This window comes from Mustela nigripes, chromosome 13, assembly GCF_022355385.1.
Source record: "Mustela nigripes isolate SB6536 chromosome 13, MUSNIG.SB6536, whole genome shotgun sequence".
NCBI lineage: Eukaryota > Metazoa > Chordata > Mammalia > Carnivora > Mustelidae > Mustela > Mustela nigripes.
Window position 1 is genome coordinate 97336937 of NC_081569.1, and position 21267 is coordinate 97358203.

At 38.4% G+C, this 21267-nt stretch overlaps 1 protein-coding gene across 1 annotated transcript in view; it reads right to left on the reverse strand.

The window, feature by feature from the left end:
* L2HGDH (L-2-hydroxyglutarate dehydrogenase) overlaps positions 1-21267 on the reverse strand; it is a 40336-nt gene continuing 19069 nt past the window's right edge. The window contains exons 6-10 of the mRNA XM_059373156.1: positions 20996-21030; positions 13713-13880; positions 12628-12785; positions 11208-11339; positions 1-2029 (exon numbers count right to left, since the gene is read on the reverse strand). Coding sequence (XP_059229139.1) covers positions 1834-2029; positions 11208-11339; positions 12628-12785; positions 13713-13880; positions 20996-21030 — 689 coding nt within the window. The 3' untranslated portion in view covers positions 1-1833. The remainder of the gene's footprint in view (positions 2030-11207; positions 11340-12627; positions 12786-13712; positions 13881-20995; positions 21031-21267) is intronic.

Here is a 21267-nt window from a genome sequence, read left to right on the forward strand (position 1 = left end):
TAAGGCTCATTAAAATATTTTAATATTAATTTACATTCTTCTTCTTTTAGAAGTACACAAAACTTTTAAATAGCATATCAGTATTACACAACAAACCCAATTAATATAAATATAAAATGTTTTACAAACATAATAACCTACACATTCACTTTCAATAATTTTTTCACTTGTATTTTTTGGGGGTATAATATAGACCCAAATGGAATAGGGGTTGCTTTAATTAGGATAGTTATTTTTGTAACTTCAGTCTTTCACAGCTTAGTATATATGCAATCTCACTGTTTATGAAATAGAGAATTATAAAATTTTCCATCTCTTAATAGTCTTGTAATGGAACAAAAAAATATCTGTGTGGCACATTTCTTGGAGGAATCAGTTGTTATGAAGAACCATTAGGGCTGGTTTCTTCTGTGAGTGGTTTCTGAATGCTTTCAAATAATTGCCTTGTCTATACCTGGGATGTGCTACTTCTTGAACATGAGCTGGTGATACAGCCTTTCAAATTAATGGTTGAGGTAGTTCAAACAATGTAATCACTGAGGCTTGAAGTGAAAAGGAAGAAAACAGAAGTTTTTCCTATCAGTCAAAATGCACATCCTTACTTACCTATCACACAGATTTGGAAAAATAAGAGGAAAGAAAGAAGAGTAGAAGATTAATCTTGAGAGAGCATATATATGAGGGAATGAATGAAAATGTTTCACCTACATGATGGTTCTGTAATAGAAGTTTTCCCAAACAATAAGAAGTCATAAATTCATTTATATTTCTATTTTCTAACTTTCTGAACTGCAAGAATCATTTCAACAGATACCACACACATATATACAATATACAGTACTGGCACTGGGCCATAATTTGAAATACTCATGAAGTACACATGAATGTAAGGCACTTTTGCGGTTTACAAAAGTGAATGCCTCAAAGTTAGGTTATTTCCCCCAAATGAAGAAATATCCTCATAAAAGTTCACAGGATCCCTGAAAACTAAGTAGGCATGAATAATTAGTGATCTTGGCCAAAGTTTGAGAAACTTGGTGAATGAAAAACAGAGATATAGAGGTAAATAATTTTTTAAATTACAGAGTTCTATATATCAGTGTTAGGATCCTAAACTTGCTCTCATAAAAACCTATCAGTTCTAAATCCTAAGTTCTTTTTTCTCAACCACAAAAGACTATAAAGAGTCAGCAAGAACCACCATAGTGTACTGCTGTTTGGATTTAGTGGTAATCCCAAAAGACTGGAAATAATAAAGACTTTACGTTTCTATTGCAAAGTTATTTCTTACAAATATTATAGCTAGATAGAATCTAGCTACTTAAAAATGTGAAATTTCATATATTTTCTTTAAATCAAGAATTTTAAAATCCCAAATACAAATAGTGTTGCTCCAAATAATGTGAGCTTTCCTATGACTCTTCAAAACTAAAAGGAGGTTTGCAACCTACAATATACTATATTTTCTTGTTTAGCAGAGAATAAAAAGCTTGGAAATCATAAAGCCAAAAAGTTAAGGGAACAATCAATTTTTTGTGACATCATTCCCAGAAATTCTAGAAAGTCAAATCTCTAGATCATGGTTGGTAAGGACAGGTCAATAACAAAGGGATTCAGGACAGATACAACTGTACCTTGCTTCTTTATTCACAAAATGAAAGAGGATGGACTTTAAAAATTATTATTTCTGTATTACAGCATTCTAACAATTCAGTTGTTAGGATACCTAAAAAGGAGATTTTCAAATCATTTTCCTTAAATTAAAGGATGCAATTAGTATATTCTTGTTGCTGAATATGGAAATTAAAATGTATACCTAGCTCCTTACATTATTTACAATTTAAATCTTTGTTGCACTTCATCTGCAATCATTCCAGAAATTGCAAGAGAAGAAGTAGCTGCAGGGGAGGGTGCATTTCTCACATGAAGAATGTGATTTCCAATATCTCCAACTCCTCCATCAAATACAAAATCCTCTACCAGATTTCCATCTCTATCCAGGGCTTGGGCTCTTACTCCAGCTGGACCTCTGCAAAACCAAGAGTGATAGTCAACTGTCTGGAAGAGATAGGACACTTTACAAAACAGTGGTTTCAAAGTATTCTTAAATCAATAAAGTCTTTATTTTTCTAAATGCACAATTACACAGAAACCCAATAGGTTTGTGTTGAGCCAAAGGCTATTAGTTTGTAGCCTGTCAAATATATCCTTAGCCTAGAGTACGTTACGTGTTACATGCCTGTCACATAACAGTGTCAATAAATGCTTACCAAAGAATACACAAATATTTACTTATAAATATTTGTTTTTCCCCAAAGTAGCAGATAAATCCACAATTAGAGCAGATAAATCCACAATTAGAACTGATGAATTAATTTTGGTTTATAAGTTGAATTTATTATAAAATCAGTCAATGGGAATAAATAAATCTCTTCTAATATAAAACAATAAAAATAGGAGTTATGTATGTCAGTTGCATTCCTAAATATCCACTACAGAATTTGATTTATTTTTGCATTTTTTTAAAAGATTTTATTTATTTATTTGACAGAGAGATCACAAGTAGGCAGAGAGGCAGGCAGAGAGAGGGAGAAAAGCAGACTCCCTGCTGAGCAGAGAGCCCGATGCGGGACTCCATCCCAGGACCCTGAGATCATGACCTGAGCTGAAGGCAGAGGCTTAACCCACTGAGCCACCCAGGTGCCCTGCATTTTGTTTTGATTGTAAATTAAAATTGATGGAGAGCAGTATCTGCAAATGCCAGCAAGTTATTTTTTGTAGTTTGTTTTTATTTTCAACAGTTTAGCCTTCCCTATCAGGTTAGCCTTCGATTAAATGAGACAATAGGATGGGGCGCCTGGGTGGCTCAGTGGGTTGAAGCCTCTGCCTCCAGCTCAGGTCATGGTCCCGGGTTCCTGGGATCGAGCCCCATGTCAGGCTCTCTGCTCCGTGTCGAGCCTGCTTCCCCCCCAACCCCGACCCCTGCCTGTCTCTCTGCCTACTTGTGATCTCTGTCTGTCAAATAAATAAATAATCTTAAAAAAGAGAGAGAGAGATGATAGGAAAAGCAAAAAATGAATTAACTTGGCAGCATGTTAATATGGTAAGAGCCCTTACGACTGAAAGTTCTGCTTTGTAACACTTGAGTTCCTAAATTAGTTTTTTTAAAGATAGTTAAAACTAACAGATGAAATTCGAAAAAAAATATTTGTGAATCCAAAAGTACCTCCCTTATACAAGACTAAGCAAGGTTGTGTCATATATTGGATTCGTGTGCAATGCAGTGGCCAAGAACACCCAGTTCCTAAGGGTAAGACCTAAGGCAAGCCTGCCCATCATGGAATTAACTGGCCGCAGGTTGCCCGAGGCCTTCAATCTGTTACAAATGAGCGAGCTAGACACCACTGTGGGGCTTTATGAGTCCTGAATTCTTACTGGGTTGCTGAAGATTCCATGTACAAATTCTCTGAGGTTATGCTCATTGATCCACTCCATAAAGCTATCAGAAGAAACTCTGACACCCAGCAGATCACCACACCACAAGCACAGGGAGATGTGAGAGCTGATATTTGCAGGCCGCCAGAGCCAAGAGCTCCGGCCTTGAAAGGGTCATAAGTTCCAGCACACTATTAGAGGGTCTTGCTGTGTAGAATGGACAAGACGTGATACTCTCCAGCTCCACCATTACTGCTAATAATATCTGTAAAATTCTTACCTAATAAACAGTTAGGACAGTTATGTCCCTTAAAGTGTTCTTTGTCTGTTAAAATGAGTTGTCTGCAGATTGTTTCATGAATGCGCTGGCAAAATTATGAAAGTTGAAGTACAATAATGTTTTAAGACTATTAAGTGATGGTGTATTTTGTTTCTAATAAACACTTTTGTCTTTGCTTTATCTTATTAGGGAGTTTATAGGCCAGTGTTTAAAATGCTCTTTGGGGGCACCTGGGTGGATCAGTGGGTTAAGCCGCTGCCTTCAGCTCAGGTCGTGATCTCAGGGTCCTGGGACTGAGTCCCGTGTCAGGCTCTCTGCTCAGCGGGGAGCCTGCTTCCCTCTCTCTCTCTCTCTCTGCCTGCCTCTCTGTCTATTTGTGATCTCTGTCTGTCAAATAAATAAATAAAATCTTTTAAATAAATAAATAAAATGCTGTTTGGTATAAGAGGTATAAAATAAATTCTGTAAAAGTGGAATGCAGAAGCTAGCCATGTCATTTGTTGGTGCATATAATGAAACCTACTCTTTGCTGGGGTGATGTAATGCTCTGCTGGTTTAGTCTCAAATGGCTGTTTTTAGAGGTCTGGTAAGAACAAGCTTTTTAAATTGGATTTTGCTTGGGAATGTGAAGAACATCCTAATCTTTTATCATGATCATATACAGAATAATAAAGCTAACCAGAGCCCACATTTTGAGGTTGAATCCACCATTCTACTTATATAATGGCTGCTTCTAAAAGAATAGTTTAAAAGAATGCCACCATTTTTAGGAGAATTGAATAAAGCTGTTGTAAGAGGGTTCTCTTACAAACGAAAATAAATCCTGCTTAACCTAAAAACAACAACAAAAAATTACCTCCCTTGGAACTGTTCAGAAAACGGAGTTAGAAAATAGCTGTCTTAGGGGGTGCCTGGCTGGCTAAGTTGGAAAAGCAGGCAACTCTTGATCCTGAGGTTGTGAGTTCAAGCCCCATGTTAGGCATAGAGCTTACTTAAAATAATAATTAAAAGGAAGAAAGAAAGAAAGAAAGAAAACAGCTGCCTCAAACACACCATAAAGACTCAAGAAATCAGGCAAAAACATTAAACATTTGGGATTCTGGGCCAATGAAGATTAAGTACTTAGGAAGACAGAACACTAGAAGAGCACTGCCTTCTAATGATATTAAGATAATGATCATAATAACTAATAACTATTATTTACTAAGTGCTTTCCCTGTACTAGGAATGCTAATTCTCACAACAACTATAAGAGGCTGATACCATTTATATTTAACAGCAAAGAAGCACAGATTAAATAACTTACCTGAAGTTACACCGCTATAACTGTTCCTTTGTAGAGAGGTAAATAAGAAGTACAACAAGAATATAAGGTTCTACAATAAGGATATATAATCTGCCCTCTGGAAGCTTGCAGGGAACCTGGGCAGGGGGGTTTTGGGGTATAAGGATTTCCAAGGAAGAATCAGATACAACACTTAGAACACAAAAAGAACCAGATTGAAGCTAACATTTCTTTGGGTAAGGACATAGATCAGCTGATACACTGTGTTATCAGCCAGCACATGCTCCATTTTATACATTCTGTACTTGTAGCTTATCTCAGCTCATCCAAGCAGCACTTCTCTCCTATTTTCCTGAACAATGCTGCTGTTGCTCTTAAGAGCATCTCTGGGAGTTTTCTTGTCCTGCTCCTTTTATCTGGCATAAAGCCAACACGTAGGGGACACACAATGGCAAGACTAGTCCTTGATGTTGAATGATCAAAATAAAAACTTCCCTCTCTTACAGAGATTTAGTTAGTACATTCCCTTGACTTCCCCTTCTAAGCAAATACAATACTGATTAACTGCAATTACAAATATGTCTATACTTAATTTACTTCTCTTACAAACAACAATTATTTTCTCAGCGTTCCCTCCAGCCCAAGTGTTCAAAGTGTAATCCAAAGTGTAAAAAACAATATGCAATATTGTTTTTCTAAGGATCTCTCTTGAGCTCAAACTAAAGTTAACTATTTAACAGGAAATGTTTAAACTACAAAACTCTTTGTGTTGCCTCTTCAGCACTTAAAGCAACTTCAGGGTTTTTTTTTGCATGATTACATATAGGCATTCCCCAACAGAACACCTCCTCTTGACATGAGCATTATAACGTGAAATTTCAGGTAAAATAAACCATGAATTTCCTAAGGGCCAACATCTTATACACCACCCCTACTTTATCCTCATGTCTAGATTTGTGCCTTGTACATACTAAGTACTCAATAAGACTAGAAACTTTGTTTTTTCACTTCTAATTTTTTTTTTAAGATTTATGTATTTATTTGATAGAGAAAGACAGCGATAGAAAGAACACAAGCAGGAGAAGCAGCCTTCCTGCTGAGAAGGGAGCCTGACATGGGACTCAATCCCAGGACCCTGGGATCATGACCTGAGCTGAAGGCAGATGCTTAATGACTGAGCCATCCAGGTGCCCCAACTTCTATTTTTTTTTAAGCAGGCAAACTATACCCAGTGTGGAGCCCCATGTGGGGCCAGAACCCAGAACCTTGATCCTAAGATCAAGACCTGAGCTGATATCAAAAGTTGGACACTTAACTGATTAAGCCACCCAGGTACTCCTCAACTTCTAATTCTTTAAAATTTTATTTTAATAGCTGAAAGAAAAGCTAGTGTATTTAATATTTGTGAATTCAGCTACATTGGGCAGTTTAGTGCTATCTATAGCCATGTATTTTGCTATATTTACAGCTAAATTTAATTAGCCATGTATTTTGCTATATTTACAGATAAATTTAATGGGAATGTAAACTCTAAACCCTTAAATATGTCTAGAAACAAAAGGCATTCCTTCATCTAAAGAGTGCTGTCTTTATTGCTTTACTGTTCTGTGGCAGGCATTATCCTGTGAGCTGGAAAAGAGCTATGAAAGGCTACAATTGACATCTTTGACCAGTTCCAAACAGGACAATTAAGTATTTTATAAAACTCACCATGGGATCTACTGTTAATCTAAAAATAGAAGTTCACATGAGCATATTGTATGGGGAAAGTAAACTACTCCACCTTAATTTCCAAACATGAAGGAGGGATATTTTTGTTACTCATCCTCACCCTAAATGGACTGACAGGAGAACATGGTTTTTCTATGCCCAGTTTCTGAATTTTGTTGAGAACTTGACTTGGGGATTAGAACTTTCTGAGCTTTTGTATATATTTTCTGAGGGCTTGAATAACACAAGCATTCTGTAATGGGAGTTGTGGAGTCCTATACATATTCAATCAAGTATTTTAATTGTGTTATTCAAATCTTCTAATGTTTTACCTGCTTGATCTATCTTCTATCAACAAATGGGTCTTAAAATCACCACAACTGTGGATTGGTTGATTTCTGATTGCAGTTATGTCCACTTTTGTTCTACTTCATATCTCTGTTATTATATGCAACAAGTTTATAAGTGACCTTCTTTATCGCTAATAATTTTTGCCTTAAAGTGTATTTTATCTAAAATGACTAGTACTCATCTTTCTTCTTCTTCTTCTTCTTTCTTTTTTTTCCTTTCTAAGATTTTATTTATTGGGACACTTGGGTGGCTCAGTTGATTAAATATCTGCCTTTGGCTCAGGTCATGATCCTAGGGTCCGGGGATTAACCCTCATCTGGGTCCTTGCTCAGTGGGGAGGCTGCTTCTCCCTCTGCCTGCTGCTCCTCCTGCTTGTACTCTCTCTCTCTGACAAATAAATCTTTTTTTTAAAAAAAGACTTCCTGAGATCATGACCTGATCCAAAACCAAGAGCTGGACACTCAATCAGCTGAGCCACCCAGGTGTCCCTACTGATCTTTCTTCTAATAAGCAATCTGCCTAGCAGATATGTGCCTAGCACATAGATGAAATTTTTTAATTCAACATGACAATTTCTCTCTTAACTACTAAGTATACCTAAATTTATTGTAATCACTGATGATTTCTGCCATATTATTTTATGTTATTTAACCTGATTTTTCTGGCATTCACAACCACATGAATTTCAAGGGATTTTTATATTTTCTCCGGACTCTTGAGTATTTTGCAGTGTGAGGGTTGCCAAATTCTCTAGACTAGTTGCTCTTAACCAAGGGAGATTTTGCCCCCTAGAGGACGTTTTGCAATGTCTGGAGACATTTTTGGTTGTAACTAGTGCTGGCATTTAGTAGGTAAAGTCCAGAGACACTGCTAAATATTCCATAATGAACTGGACAATCTCCCACAACAAAGAATTATTTGGACCAAAATTTCAATACTGCCAAGATTGGGAAGCCTTGATCTAGATGACCTTAATTGTAGGAATGTCTGGCTTTCACCTTTGCCTTTCACAATGACATACATAGTCTCTAACTATCACTCACCATGAAAACATCTTGCCTGAAAATTTACTCTAAAATTCCCCCAAATAATTCATTTTTTTAAAATGAAATGTGGGAAAAAGAGGGGATCCTGGCATATGTGTCTTCATCTTTTCCACTCTTAAAGTACTAGCAGATAAAAACTGTTAGTTTACCATGTCAAAATTAATCACAGAAAAAAATGAAAGGACTTCAGAGCTAAAATTAAGAACCTGAGAAACTATCACTTAACAATGAGAAATTTATATACCTAGGGGAGCCTGAGTGACTCATTCGGTTAAGTGTCTGTCTTTGGCTCAGGTCATGGTCTCAAGGTGCTGGGATCGAGCCCCGTGTCAGGCTCCCTGCTTGGCAAGGAGCCTGCTTCTCCCTCTCCCTCTGCCTCCAGCCCCTGCTTGTGCTCTCTCTCTGTATTGCTCTCAAATAATTTTTTTTTAAAGTAGAAATTTATATACCTAGTACATGTATTTGACAGATTATAACTTTACATTCTAATCCAATGTTCATCAGTAAATTATTGCCCCAAAAGTTCTGGCTAAGCAGTAGGAAGTCAAGCTGGATGCCCTTCAGTGGCAATTTAAGGATACACTCTTAACCTAAATATCCTACTGACAGTGTAGCTTTAGTTCTTTTGACTATCTAAAACTGCTTAATATGCTTCTCCTCAAAATTAATGATAGAACACTTATGGTTTTACTGCATTGAGCTGCAAGACAGGCAGGACTTGATTTTCAAAATGTAGGAAAGTCAACTGATCTTATTTTATTATTATTTAACATTGCAGGCATATAACAAGGTACAGAGAATAACATAATAAACACCTATTTTTTTCTTTCTTTCTCTTTTTCTTTTTTACCAAACAGCTTAAGAAATAAAGCTCATAAGGGGCGCCTGGGTGGCTCAATGGGTTAAAGCCTCTGCCTTCGGCTCAGGTCATGGTCCCAGGGTCCTGGGATCGAGCTCCGCATCCGGCTGTCTGCTTGGCAGGGCGCCTGATTCCTCCTCTCTCTGCCTGCCTCTCTGCCTACTTGTGGTCTCTGTCTGTTAAATAAATAAATAAAATATTTTTTTAAAAAATTAAAAAGAAAGAAAGCAAGCTCATAGATATGACAGAAGCCACTTATGGAACTCTGATCCCATCCCCTTCTCTCCCCAAAGGTAACCACTCTCTCGAATTAGATGCTTATTACTTCCATGCTTGTTACTATTTTCACATAAACAATATAAGCCATAAACTATATATGGTATTGTTCAAACTGATATAAATGATATCAAACATATTTTCTATAAATTCCTTTTTGCTACTGATAATTTCCTTCTTTTAATAGCTACAGGAATCAAGAGAAGGAGTGTATGGAATTGCTGAATGTGTCCAGCTTCTCTGTCTCCAAAGAAAAATCCTCTGATCAGGTTGAATTTATCCCTAAATGTACCTGTCTACAGAGCTGTGTGCCCTTTTCTACTACATGCTAATGAATCTGGAAAATGAAATTCACATTCTTACATCCAGATACAGGAATACTCACCAAAACCCAATTCTACAACATAAAATCCACTGGTCTAAAGAGTTTTCCCCAGGCGTCTATGAAAGGGTGGTAATAGAATATGGGTAGTGAATTCACTGCAACTGTTCATATACAGAATTCACTATGTCCACCTATTGTGGACCTTTTTGTTTTTGTTTTTTAATTTTATTTATTTATTTGAGAGACAGAGAGAGAGTTAAGGAAATGAGTGGGAGGAGGGGCAGATGGAGAAGCAGACTCACTGCTGAGAAGAAAGCACAATACAGGACTCAATCCCAGGACCCTGTGAGCGTGACCTGAGCTGAAGGTAGATGTTTAACCAACTAAGCTACCCAGATACCCCACCTATTGTGTTTTTTAAGGAATATTAATAGCAGTAAAAGAGACCAGATTTGACCACTCTATTTTCAGATATAAAACAGAAGAAGACTGCTAAAGCAGACCACTGAAAACACACAAGCCTTTATTTATAGGTGAGTGAAAGAAAAGAAAGCCTAGATCTTTTTATCCCTTCAATTTCAGGAGGTGAGTAGAAGGAGTGAGAGAGATATGAGTAAAAACATTACCTGGGTTTTAATAGTTCTTCTAAGGATTCAAAGAGGCTGGTCTGAGAATGATACCTTAAGAGTCAGATTTAGACCATGACGCTCAACTCCCCTAGGGGAGACAGCTGACATGATTACTGCTCTCTTTCCAGGCAAGTTCAGCAGCTGTTATTGAGAAGACAGACACTCAGTGCCCCAGAGATTCATGGAGGGATGGATTCATGGACGGAGAGTACTTCAAAGTACATTGCTGATTAGGCCTAACAATAGCTTGGTCAGGGAAAATGATGAACACCCTAAAATATCACCAAACAGAAAAAGAAAATACGCTTGGGTGGTATTTAGGACAATGTACAGCTTAAGTCCAGAAAGCCTTTTATCCTTGAGAAAAAAAGTTATCCTTCCTTCTTGAGTTATTCTTCCTTGTCCACACACCCCTGCAGTACTAGGACTCAGATTGGCTGTTACCACACTACTTCCCACTTCTGGCCTGCAAGTACAATTCCTGAGTGGAGCAGGATCCAAGAAAGAACAAAAAAGGGAGAAAGGAAGACATCACGTATAGAAGTATGTCTAAAAGGTTGTAAAAAGCAATCAAAATGTAATATTTTCTGTGTTTCTTACCTAGGTAACATGATGATCAGTGATCTTACACAGAATTAAAACCAAAAGGCTTTGCAATGACAAGAGTGAGTAGCCAGGGAGATTAAAAAATTTCAGGCAAGATGTTTTTATCATGAGTAACAGCTAGACATGAAGGTTAAGGTGGCATCACAATACAGCTGCGGTGGACAGTTCAGTATAATGCTGTAAGTTGGTCAGAAAACTGTAAACGCGCGTACCTCAGGCACTAAGGGCCAGGATACAGCATGGCCAGATGCCTGCACTGCAACAACTCAACAGCTTGCTGGAAAAGAGAGGGCACACGTGGGCACGCGGACTCTGCAAGGGTGCTTATGAGTCACCAAGTCAGAACCACCTCCCAAGGTCACCTTGGTCATGACCACATTTGCAATCCTTACAGCTTTTCCTTACCTCAGTATATCACTGGTAGTAATTTCAGGGATAAACTTTTGAAGGTGCTTCACTGTTGCACTGAGAAAACAGGCTTTATACATTTCATTGACTCCATAGGAAAAATTCTGGAACACCAATTTAATCAAGCCACTGAAAGAAAAAAATTTTATGGGAGAAAGGAATTCTTTATTACTATGAAACATCTTTACAACTATGAGATTTGGGGAGGTGGCATCACAAAAATATAGGCAAAATCAGAAAAAAAAAACCCACGTATTAAAAGTAAATCAACTTTTGATTTACTTGAAGAAGGAAACTTCATCAAAGGAATACCTTCCAAACTTAAATTCCTAGGAATGGTTTCAAACTGGAATTCTATAATATCTGCCAACATCAAGGTTTTCTAATGCAAATGTTACACGCTTTCAAAATCACACCTAAAAGGCATTAACAGATCTTTAAGTCAGAGTCATAAAGCAAATGGAGTACCTACTTTTCTTTAGTCAGCCAGAGGTAAGATACTCCAGGTCCTCAAGCAGGACTCTACGGAGCCTGTGTGTACATATATGTGTTTTTATAAGCACACATGCTAGGAAGCCCCATCCTAAAATCTCTGTTTCAGAATCAGTGAAGGGTGAAACTCAAGTACAGCTTAACAAGCTTTCTAATGATTTTGATGTGAAAACCTCTAGAGTGCAACACTCTTAAAAGGACCAAACAAAATACCTCACTGAGTTATTTCTTACAATAATAAAGAATCTGCTATCTAGGTCAACACAATTTATTGTTAGTTTTCCATGAAAGGAAACAACTTTGTTATCAGCAATTTCTCCAGTGGTTTTCAAAATAATGGTGACTGACTTGAAATGATCTTATCAAAGTAAGCCACCTACTGATTTTGAAAGAAACTTTTTTTTTTCAAACTCAACTAGAAGATTAGCCAAACAAGATTTGGATTGTCAGATATGTGTTTGTCTCTTGATCTTGTTCTTTCTGAACAAGACACTACCCTGGCTCATGAGAATTTTCTTTTTTCTTTCTGTTTCTCTTTTTTAAAAGATCTTATCGACAGATCGAGACAGACAGATCAAGAGCCAGAGAGCACAAGCGGAGGGAATGGCAGAGGGAAAGGAAGAAGCAGGCTCATCCCTGAGCAGGGAACATGACAAGGCTCGACCCCAGGTCCCTGAGATCATGGGATCATGATCTGATCTGAAGGCAAATGCTTAACCATTTGAGCCACCCAGGTGCCCCCGAAATTTCATGAAGTAGTTAAACCTTGTGTTTATTCCACAAAGCTCTTAATCTGGATTAATAAAAAAATCAATATACAATCACAAATATGAGGATTTACACAATGGAATATCAAGAAAGATAAAATTTCCCACATTAAAAATATAAGCATATAAAATATTTTTTGTCATGTAAATAAAGTTACCTCTTGATAATTACATCCATAACATCTCTGGCACTGAAGTCAAAGGGTTTATAGCCTTCTCGTTTAAAGGCAAGAACCGCATTGGGCCCTAGCCAAATAGTGCCGTCCATCCTAGGTGTGAAGTGAACTCCTAGGAAAGGAAACCGGCTATCTGGGACCTATGGATTTAATATGTCGAAGAGTTATCATTTCATATTACATTCTATTATACATGTAAGCACTAATCTGATAATATAAAACACTTTCTTCTGATGTATTTTAGTTGCATTACTTTTGATCTGTTACTCAGATATTCCTTCCTATATTTACATGCTTCTGCCTAGAAATGTCACACAGGAAACAGTGATGCTATTGACATCAATATACACTGTCCCATGTGTTCCTCTTTCTGGATTAAAAAAAAGAGAGAGAGAGAACTGTCCTAGGTCAGGTTATGCCCCGCTCCCCAGCCCCTCAGCCACAATCTATGTGGCTGGCAAGTAAAATCAGAGCCACCAGTAAAAAAAAACACTCATTTATAGTATAGGCTTTTAGAAAGTGGAAATGCTTTAGATTGAAGCAGATGAAATGTATGTTTTGGCACCATCAAAAAACATTAAATAGCTCAATAGCAGCAATTTCATCTGGTTCAACTTAGTAGTTTCAGAGAGAAGAATAAATTCTTCATATAAATCGCTCTGGCTATACCATGAAACTACAGAGCGGCCACATCTCCTTTTCTGCACCTATCAGTACGGAATTGAGAAAATCAGCTGGGTATCTGGGCATGCTGTAAAGGAAAGTTCTCTTATGAGTGCTCCTTCCACCAGAGAGGGGGAAGAATTGGGTTCTTTCTTGATAGTCCCTCCCATAATACACTCTGCTTTCTAGACAGGCACTTGTAGGCACTTAATTACAATTTTATAACCATGATTTCAGAATAAAGATTTAGGGATTTAATGACAAGAGAAATAGGTAAAATGCTTTTCCAAAAAGCACTTCAAGACAACCCTTAACTTCTGACCCAAGTATAAGTTTTTGTTTCATTCCCTTTTTGCCCACAACCATATGGGGAAGGGTGAGGAGGCAGAAGCATCATTACCTACCGGATAAATATTTCCTTTTACAAGATAGCATTTTTCTGGCTTCAAGAGCAGGTAATCTCCCCGGAATGGTACAATTTGAGGATCAGGATTACAACCACTCAACTCTGAAATACGGTCCGAGTAAAGTCCTGCACATGTCACAACATACTGACACTGAACTTCCTCTCCCTAGTGCAAAAGAAAATAAAGTAGGAAGTAGAGAAAATAGAAAAATAGAAAATAGAGTAGGAAGTAGAGAGGAGAATAGGTCAAGGGGGGAAAAGAGATGATAGGAAAGATAGGGTATAAAAATTGACTTTTTTTCTTTTTATTTCTTTTAAAAGAGGGAATTAAGTACAAGTATCAGCAAAATAAGTTCTTCTGCATTTAGACAGCAGCTAGAAACTTATGGTACTAGCACGTAAGAAGATATCACCTTGAATTTTTTATTTAGAGGTAAAATCATTGAGCTTGTGAGGATACTTAAGTTAGACAAACACACACCCCTATTTTACTAAGACCTACCATGAAATGTAACTATTGTAAAAAGAAGCAAACTTCATTTAAATGGATGGCTCCCACCAATATGGCCTTGTCTGTATTTCAGATTTCTCATCTTATCTATGAGTAACTGCCCTCTTACTCTCAGATTGCTTCACACTCAATAACCTTGCTCAATTCCAACCCACCAACGAATTTCTCTTTCCTGATCAATATATACTTTGCAAACTGAGGCTAGTTTTGAAATCTCATCCTTTCAATTCACATTACTGAGAACACACACTATAGTTAAGGAGATTACTAATCTTAGGCTGCTATAATTTCCCATAAATTTTATTTTGTGATCGTCTGCATATTTGTTGCTCTACTTTGCCAGCATTAGCCAATTTGTCACCCTATTTCTTAAATGAATTCATTTAACCCCAATTCCCTACCACATTTTAATTCCCACCTCTTTAATTCTTAGAGAATAAACAATTAGCACCTCCTTGCTCTAGGTAATTTCTTGTACCCAGACTTCTTTCTCAGAAAACCTGTTTCTGGAGCCTCAGAGTTACCTGTCTTGACAGTTTTTCCTTCCAGCTCTTACTGATTCAGACTTATTCTATCTTTACATCACATTTTGCCTAGCTAGCTACAAAGGTAAGCCTCTTTTCAAGTTCTACAACTCACACTTCTGAAAAAGTCAAATGAAACTTTTTCATAGAGAATTCAAATTAGCTAGGCTAACCCATGACAGTTTTAGGACCCTTGAAGTCAAAAGCGATATATCAACAGAAACAAAAAAATGCTTTCTTCTAAATAGGTTAATATCTTTCCTGTTCATCTAGAGGTATACCGGAAGTACAAGAAATATTTTTATGTGATATAAATCTACTAGTTCCTACTTGAAAGGTCAGCAGTTCTTTTGTTCTTGGAACATAAAACGTAAATAAGACTTATGATAAATGCAAAGATAAGAGAATTTGTAGAATGCAACAACCTACAAGTTCTCTTTTAAAAATCAGAGAACAGGGTGCCTGGGTGGCTTAGTTAGTTAAGCGACTGCCTTCAGCTCAGGGCATGATCCCAGAGTCCTGGCATCGAGTCCCGCATCAGGCTCTCTGCTCCATGAGGAGTCTGCTTCTCCCTCTGACCTCCTCCCTTCTCATGCTCTCTCTCAGTCTCTCTCTCAAATAAAAAAAATAAAATCTTAAAAAAAAAAAAAAAAATCAGGGAACAGTTCCAAAGAAAGAAATGACTAAAAACTTTCATAGGTCCCTGAAATAATTTTATGCTAAACATGAAATAAGAGTTAAAATCAGTAATACTTTAATTTCACATCCCAAATCAAAATTTAGGTAAACACTGAATGATACATTTGTTCAAACAAAAATTTCTTTTAAAAAATAAACTATGCATCTCTACAGCTATTTCAGAAGTAAAACATACTTTTCACCCATATATAAAATATAAATCTTTAGTTAGCAAATCCTCCCCCGACCCCCGATTTATTTATTTATTTATTTAAGAAATCCAGGAGGTGGAGGGGCAGAGGGAAAGGGAAGAGGGAGAATCTTAAGCAGGCTCCATGCCCAGCACAGAGCCTATGCAGGGTTTGATCTCACAACCCTGAGATCATGACCTGAGCTAAAATCAAGAGTCGGACACTTAACCGACTAAGCCACCAAGGCACCCCCCAAAATTTATTCCTTTTTTTTTTTTTTTTAAAGATTTTATTTATTTATTTATTTGACAGACAAATCACAAGGAAGCAGAGAGGCAGGCAGAGAGAGAGAGAGAGGGAAGCAGGCTCCCTGCTGAGCAGAGAGCCCGATGTGGGGCTCGATCTCAGGACCCTGAGATCATGACCTGAGCTGAAGGCAGAGGCATTAACCCACTGCGCCACCCAGGCGCCCCTATTCCTTTTTTTAAAAAATATTTATTTATTTGACAGAGAGAGAGAGATCACAAGTAGGCAGAGAGGCAGGCAGAGGGGAAGGCGGAAGCAGGCTCCCTTTCTGAGCAGAGAGCCTGATGCGGGGCTCGATCCCAGGACCCTGAGATCATGACCTGAGCCAAAGGCAGAGGCTTAATCCACTGAGCCACCCAGGCACCCCCCAAAATTTATTCTTTTTTTTTTTTTTTAAGATTTATTTATTTATTTGACAGAGAGAGATCACAAGTAAGCAGAGAGACAGGCAGAGAGAGAGAGAGAGGAGGAAGCAGGCTCCCCGACGAGCAGAGAGCCCGATGTGGGACTCGATCCCAGGACCCTGAGATCATGACCTGAGCCGAAGGCAGCGGCTTAACCCACTGAGCCACCCAGGCGCCCCCAAAATTTATTCTTAATTTAACCTCTTTTAACCTCTCACAGAAGCATAGACATTCAACTTAGTAAGTTGACTCAAATTTTTAATTATATAAAAAATGTTTGGGTGCCTGGGTGACTCAGTCGGTTAAGTGCCTGCCTTCTACTCAGGTCATGATCTCGGGGTCCTGGAATCAAGTCCCACATCGGGCTCCCTGGTTAGCAGGGAGTCTGCTCTCCCCTTGCCTCCACTTCTTCCTGCTCATGATATCTCTCTCTATCTCTCTCTCTCTCAAGTAAATAAAATATTTTTTAAAATATATAAATTTAAAAATATTTAATTATATTTAACTATACTAAAGGTAAATGCCAAAGTAAAAGACAACAGCTATAGTAACTGTGGGTGAAATACATATTCACTGGTATCCCAGAGCCCCCTGCATATATTTCATCACATGATGCCATACTCTAGTGAATATAGCCCTTCAATGAGGGCAGGAGCAAAAACACACTTTTAATCCTTCTTTGAATGGAGATCCTGGATGCTCTGTCAGTCACTTGAGCCACATGACCCAGCAGATCTGATGGTAATCAGGGTATCTGTGGCAGACAGCAATGTTTTATGGAGACTTTGGTAGGTCCCTATAGGCAAATCACAACACAGAACTTTAGGATTTTGGAAGAAAGTTATACCATCCTCTGCAGATAACTGTCTTCCTTTTGAGAAAGTGCTTCTGGCTTTGACTCAACACTTGACCACAGATCACTAAGTTACCATGTGAACAATTCATTATTAACTGTATATTGTCTGACTCACCAAGCCACAAAATTGGGTGTGTACAGCAGTACTCTGTCATCACGGGGTAGCAGAATATACAAGATCAGGGATGTACAGGTCCTGCAGGCACACATAAGTTACAGAGGGGGGTGGCTCTAATTCCCATGACCCCTGGTCCTGCTAAATTACTTCCTCCTTTTCAAGTTGCCCATGTGGCCCTATGGAAAGTTCTCTATGATCAGCTGACCAAGGAAGGAAAAATCCAGGCCTAGTTTACAAATGTTTCTGCACAACATCATTGCACTTGAAAGTGAACAGCTACAAACCAGAGCCCCACTCAGGAGTGACCTGAAGGACTGTGGTGCAGGGAAATCTTCCCAGTGGGCAGAACTTTGAACACCATACCTGTTGTTTCTCTCACCTAGAAGGAAACCTGGATAGAAGTATGGATCTATACAGTTTCATGTGCAATAACTAATCCTATGGCTGGTTGTTTAGGAAATGGAGCTCTGGAAGAAAGGTATGCAAATGGACCTCTCCAAACAGGCTCAGAGAGTAAAGATACTGGAGTTCTATGTGAATCCTCACTGAGAGTAACCATGGCAGATGAAGATTTTGATCATCAGTAGACAAGATGACCTACTCGATAGATGGTAACTAGCCTCTTTCCCCAAGCACCCCCATCCTTCCTCAATAGCTTCATGAGCTAAACAGTCATAGCATTAAGGATGGAGGTGATGCATGCAGTCAGCAACACGGACTTACTCCCCAAGGCTGATCGGCCTATAGCCACTGCTCAATGTTCAATCCACCAACAGCAGAGATCGATAGAGCCACTGAGATGGTCCCTGGACCACTTCAATCAAAAAAAAAAAAAAAAAAAAAGCCAGCACTTAGTCCTCACTGAAATAGATACTTGTCCTGGATATAGATCAGTCTTCCCTGACTACAATGCTTCTAAGGAAACCATCTGTGAACCTACAGGATGACTTATTTTACAACAAATGAAGTATAACAGTAAGTTCTTTCTTGTGGAAATCACTGATCTGACCATTTTCTCCATCGTCCTTAACCTGCTAGGTGACAGAAAGCAGAATGGGTTTTTGAAGATTCAAAACAGAACTAGCTGGCTGGCAACACCTTGCAGGGCTCGGGCAATGTCTTCCAGGATACTCCATATGATTAATATACGGTGTTGCTTCACCAAGAGCCAGGATTCACAGGTTTGGAAATCAAGAGGTAGAAATGGGAGAAATGGAAACAGCTCCTTACTATTACAATAACCCACTAGTGAAATTTTTGTTTTCTGTCCCCAGAATTTTGAGCTCTGATGTTTAGAAATCTTGATTCCCAAGGGAGAAATGCTTCCATGAGAGAATAAAAAATGGTTCCATTAACCTGTAAATTGATATTGCCATACCTGACTGCTTTGGGTTCTTTATGCCAGTGAATCAACAGGTAGAGAGGATTACTGTACTGAATGGGGAAACTGGAAATGAGTCTCAAGGAGAATTCAAGTTGCTACCATACAGAGAGCTTAGGGATGATGAAGAGAACTATGTCCTAAATATGTATCTCCTGGGGATATCTTTTAGCATTGATAGATATAAAAGTTAATGGAAACCATCACAACCCAAAATAGGCAGGGCTACTAATGACACCAACACTTCAGAAGTGAAAGTTTGAGTTATCATTCCTGAGTAATCCTCACTGTTACGGACTGAATTGTGTCCACCTCCCATAAGTGCATACGTTGAAGTCCCTGCTCCTAAGGTGACTATATTTGGAGACAGAGTCTTGGGGGTAGTTAAGATTATATGAGGTCATCTAATCTGTCTGATAGGATTGGTGAGCTTATAAGAGTAAGATACTATAGACTGCTTGCTCTCTCTGCAAATGTGCACACAGAGAGGAGAGGCCAAGTGAGGACACAGCAAGAAGGCGATCATCTACAAGCCAACAAGAGAGATCTCACCAGAAACCAAACCGCCTTGATCTTAGACTTCTAGCCTCCAGAACTGTGAGAAAATAAATTTCTGCTCTCTAAGCCACCCAGTCTGTGTTTTACGGTAAACAAGAAGACTACCATTTCTCCATTATCTAACATGGGGCGGGCTTCTCAATCTCAGTGCCATTGACATTTGGGGCCAGATACCTCTTTGTTGTGGGGGCCTATCCCTCACATCCAGCATCCCTGGCCTCCACCCACTAAAAGACAGTAGCGTTGACCCCCTCCATCAATTATGACAACCAAAAATGTCTCCAGATATTGCTGAATATCTCCTGGGTGGCAAAATCACCTCCAGTTGAGAGTTACTGATCTAATACATTTAAATAGTGGGTAACCTTACATCTCAGTATTAAAGTTAAAGGATTTCAAAGAGGGAATGTGACTCAGCTAAAAAGAAATGAACATTACCCAAAGATGGATTGAGTAGACTTCATATCTGTTTTGGAGTTAGCATGTTTTCAGTTCTATAAAAGATAGGTGCACCTTGTAGGTGGAATCATAATTTTACTACCAACTGTATTTGGCCGTTAAATGTGGTCATAAGAGGTGTAAATGGATGCCAAGTTGAAAAGGGATGGACTGTGGGTGTCAACCTGGTTAAGCTGGGAACAACAACTGATAGAATCCCCTTCCTTGTAATGGTTCCAAGTTAAAGCTGACCAGAACAGGAATTGCATATGATTTGGCAGGCAGAAGTAAAGTCCCAGCCATTATTGTCTGAAGGTCATTTCAGTCCAATGTGGTGACAAAAACCCACTGCTAAGTGAATTATAGCCCCACATCTAACTCTGCTTCCCAACTACTGATACTACTGACTAAGTGCTGCCCTCTATCACTACTTGGTTGAGAGGCAAGAGCTCCCCAGGATGCTTCATGAGCTTCCCATGTGCAATCCCACTTTAGTAGTTGGAAACACTTGGCTTCACAGACTGGCTCGAGATGCCTCTGATCTACCAATTCGCCTTCTGAACCTGTGCTTCCCCAGATCCCTTCACAATTACGTAAGACCTATAACCCTCATTAATGACTCTACTCAAATGACTGAACTCTGATCTCTCGGAGAATATATAGCAAATGCAATGCTTTTATGCCATTCAATAGCTCTTGTTTTAGACTACATGCAGATAAAGGAAAACAGTTCATTTCCCTCTGAGCACTCTTCCCTCCACCAAGTCCTCTAACTGGTAGAGAGTGAATAAGTTAATGCAGGTAAGTAGATGGAGCAATAAAATATTTATTAGTTTTGCCTTAAATACTCCAAGTGCTTATAATCCTATTCTTTGCTGGCATAATCACTTTGTGAAGACAACTCCAAGTTGAAACCCTTCTTAAAAAGCAAGCTTTTAAACCACTCTCAAAAAATTTATCTTAGGGGCGCCTGGGTGGCTCAGTTGTTAAGTGTCTGCCTTTGGCTCAAGTCATGATCCCCGGGTCCTGAGACCTGGGATCGAGTCCCACATCGCACTCCCTCCTCAGCAGGAAACCTGCTTCTCCCTCTCCCACTCCCTCTGCTTGTTTTCCCTCTCTCCCTGTCTCTCTCTCTGTCAAATAAATAAATAAAATCTTTAAAAAAAAAAGAATTTATATCAGAATAACTTCTACATTCGACAAAATTCATCCAAGGACATAGAAGACAGCACTGTGATTAATTCAATTTTTTAAGGGAGGAGAAGGGATGAAAGTAGATAAAGTAGATGTAAGTAGTGTTGTTTAAGAATCTTTACCTTTGGGTTCCTTATAACAATTGGATATTTCATCCCTGAAAAAAAAAATTGGTGAAAGATTTATTTTTAGTAAAAGACCTACATTTTTGAAATATTATATTAGTAACAAATCTAAATCATTTTCTTCTTTTGTAACCATGAGTGCCTCCCACTTTTCATTCTAAAGCTTTTTATGAAGTAGTAAGATTAAACTACTTCATATTTGATAATATATCAAACTCTGGCCTATTTTTAAACTTGTTTTAATTCATTTAATCTATGTTTATAGACCA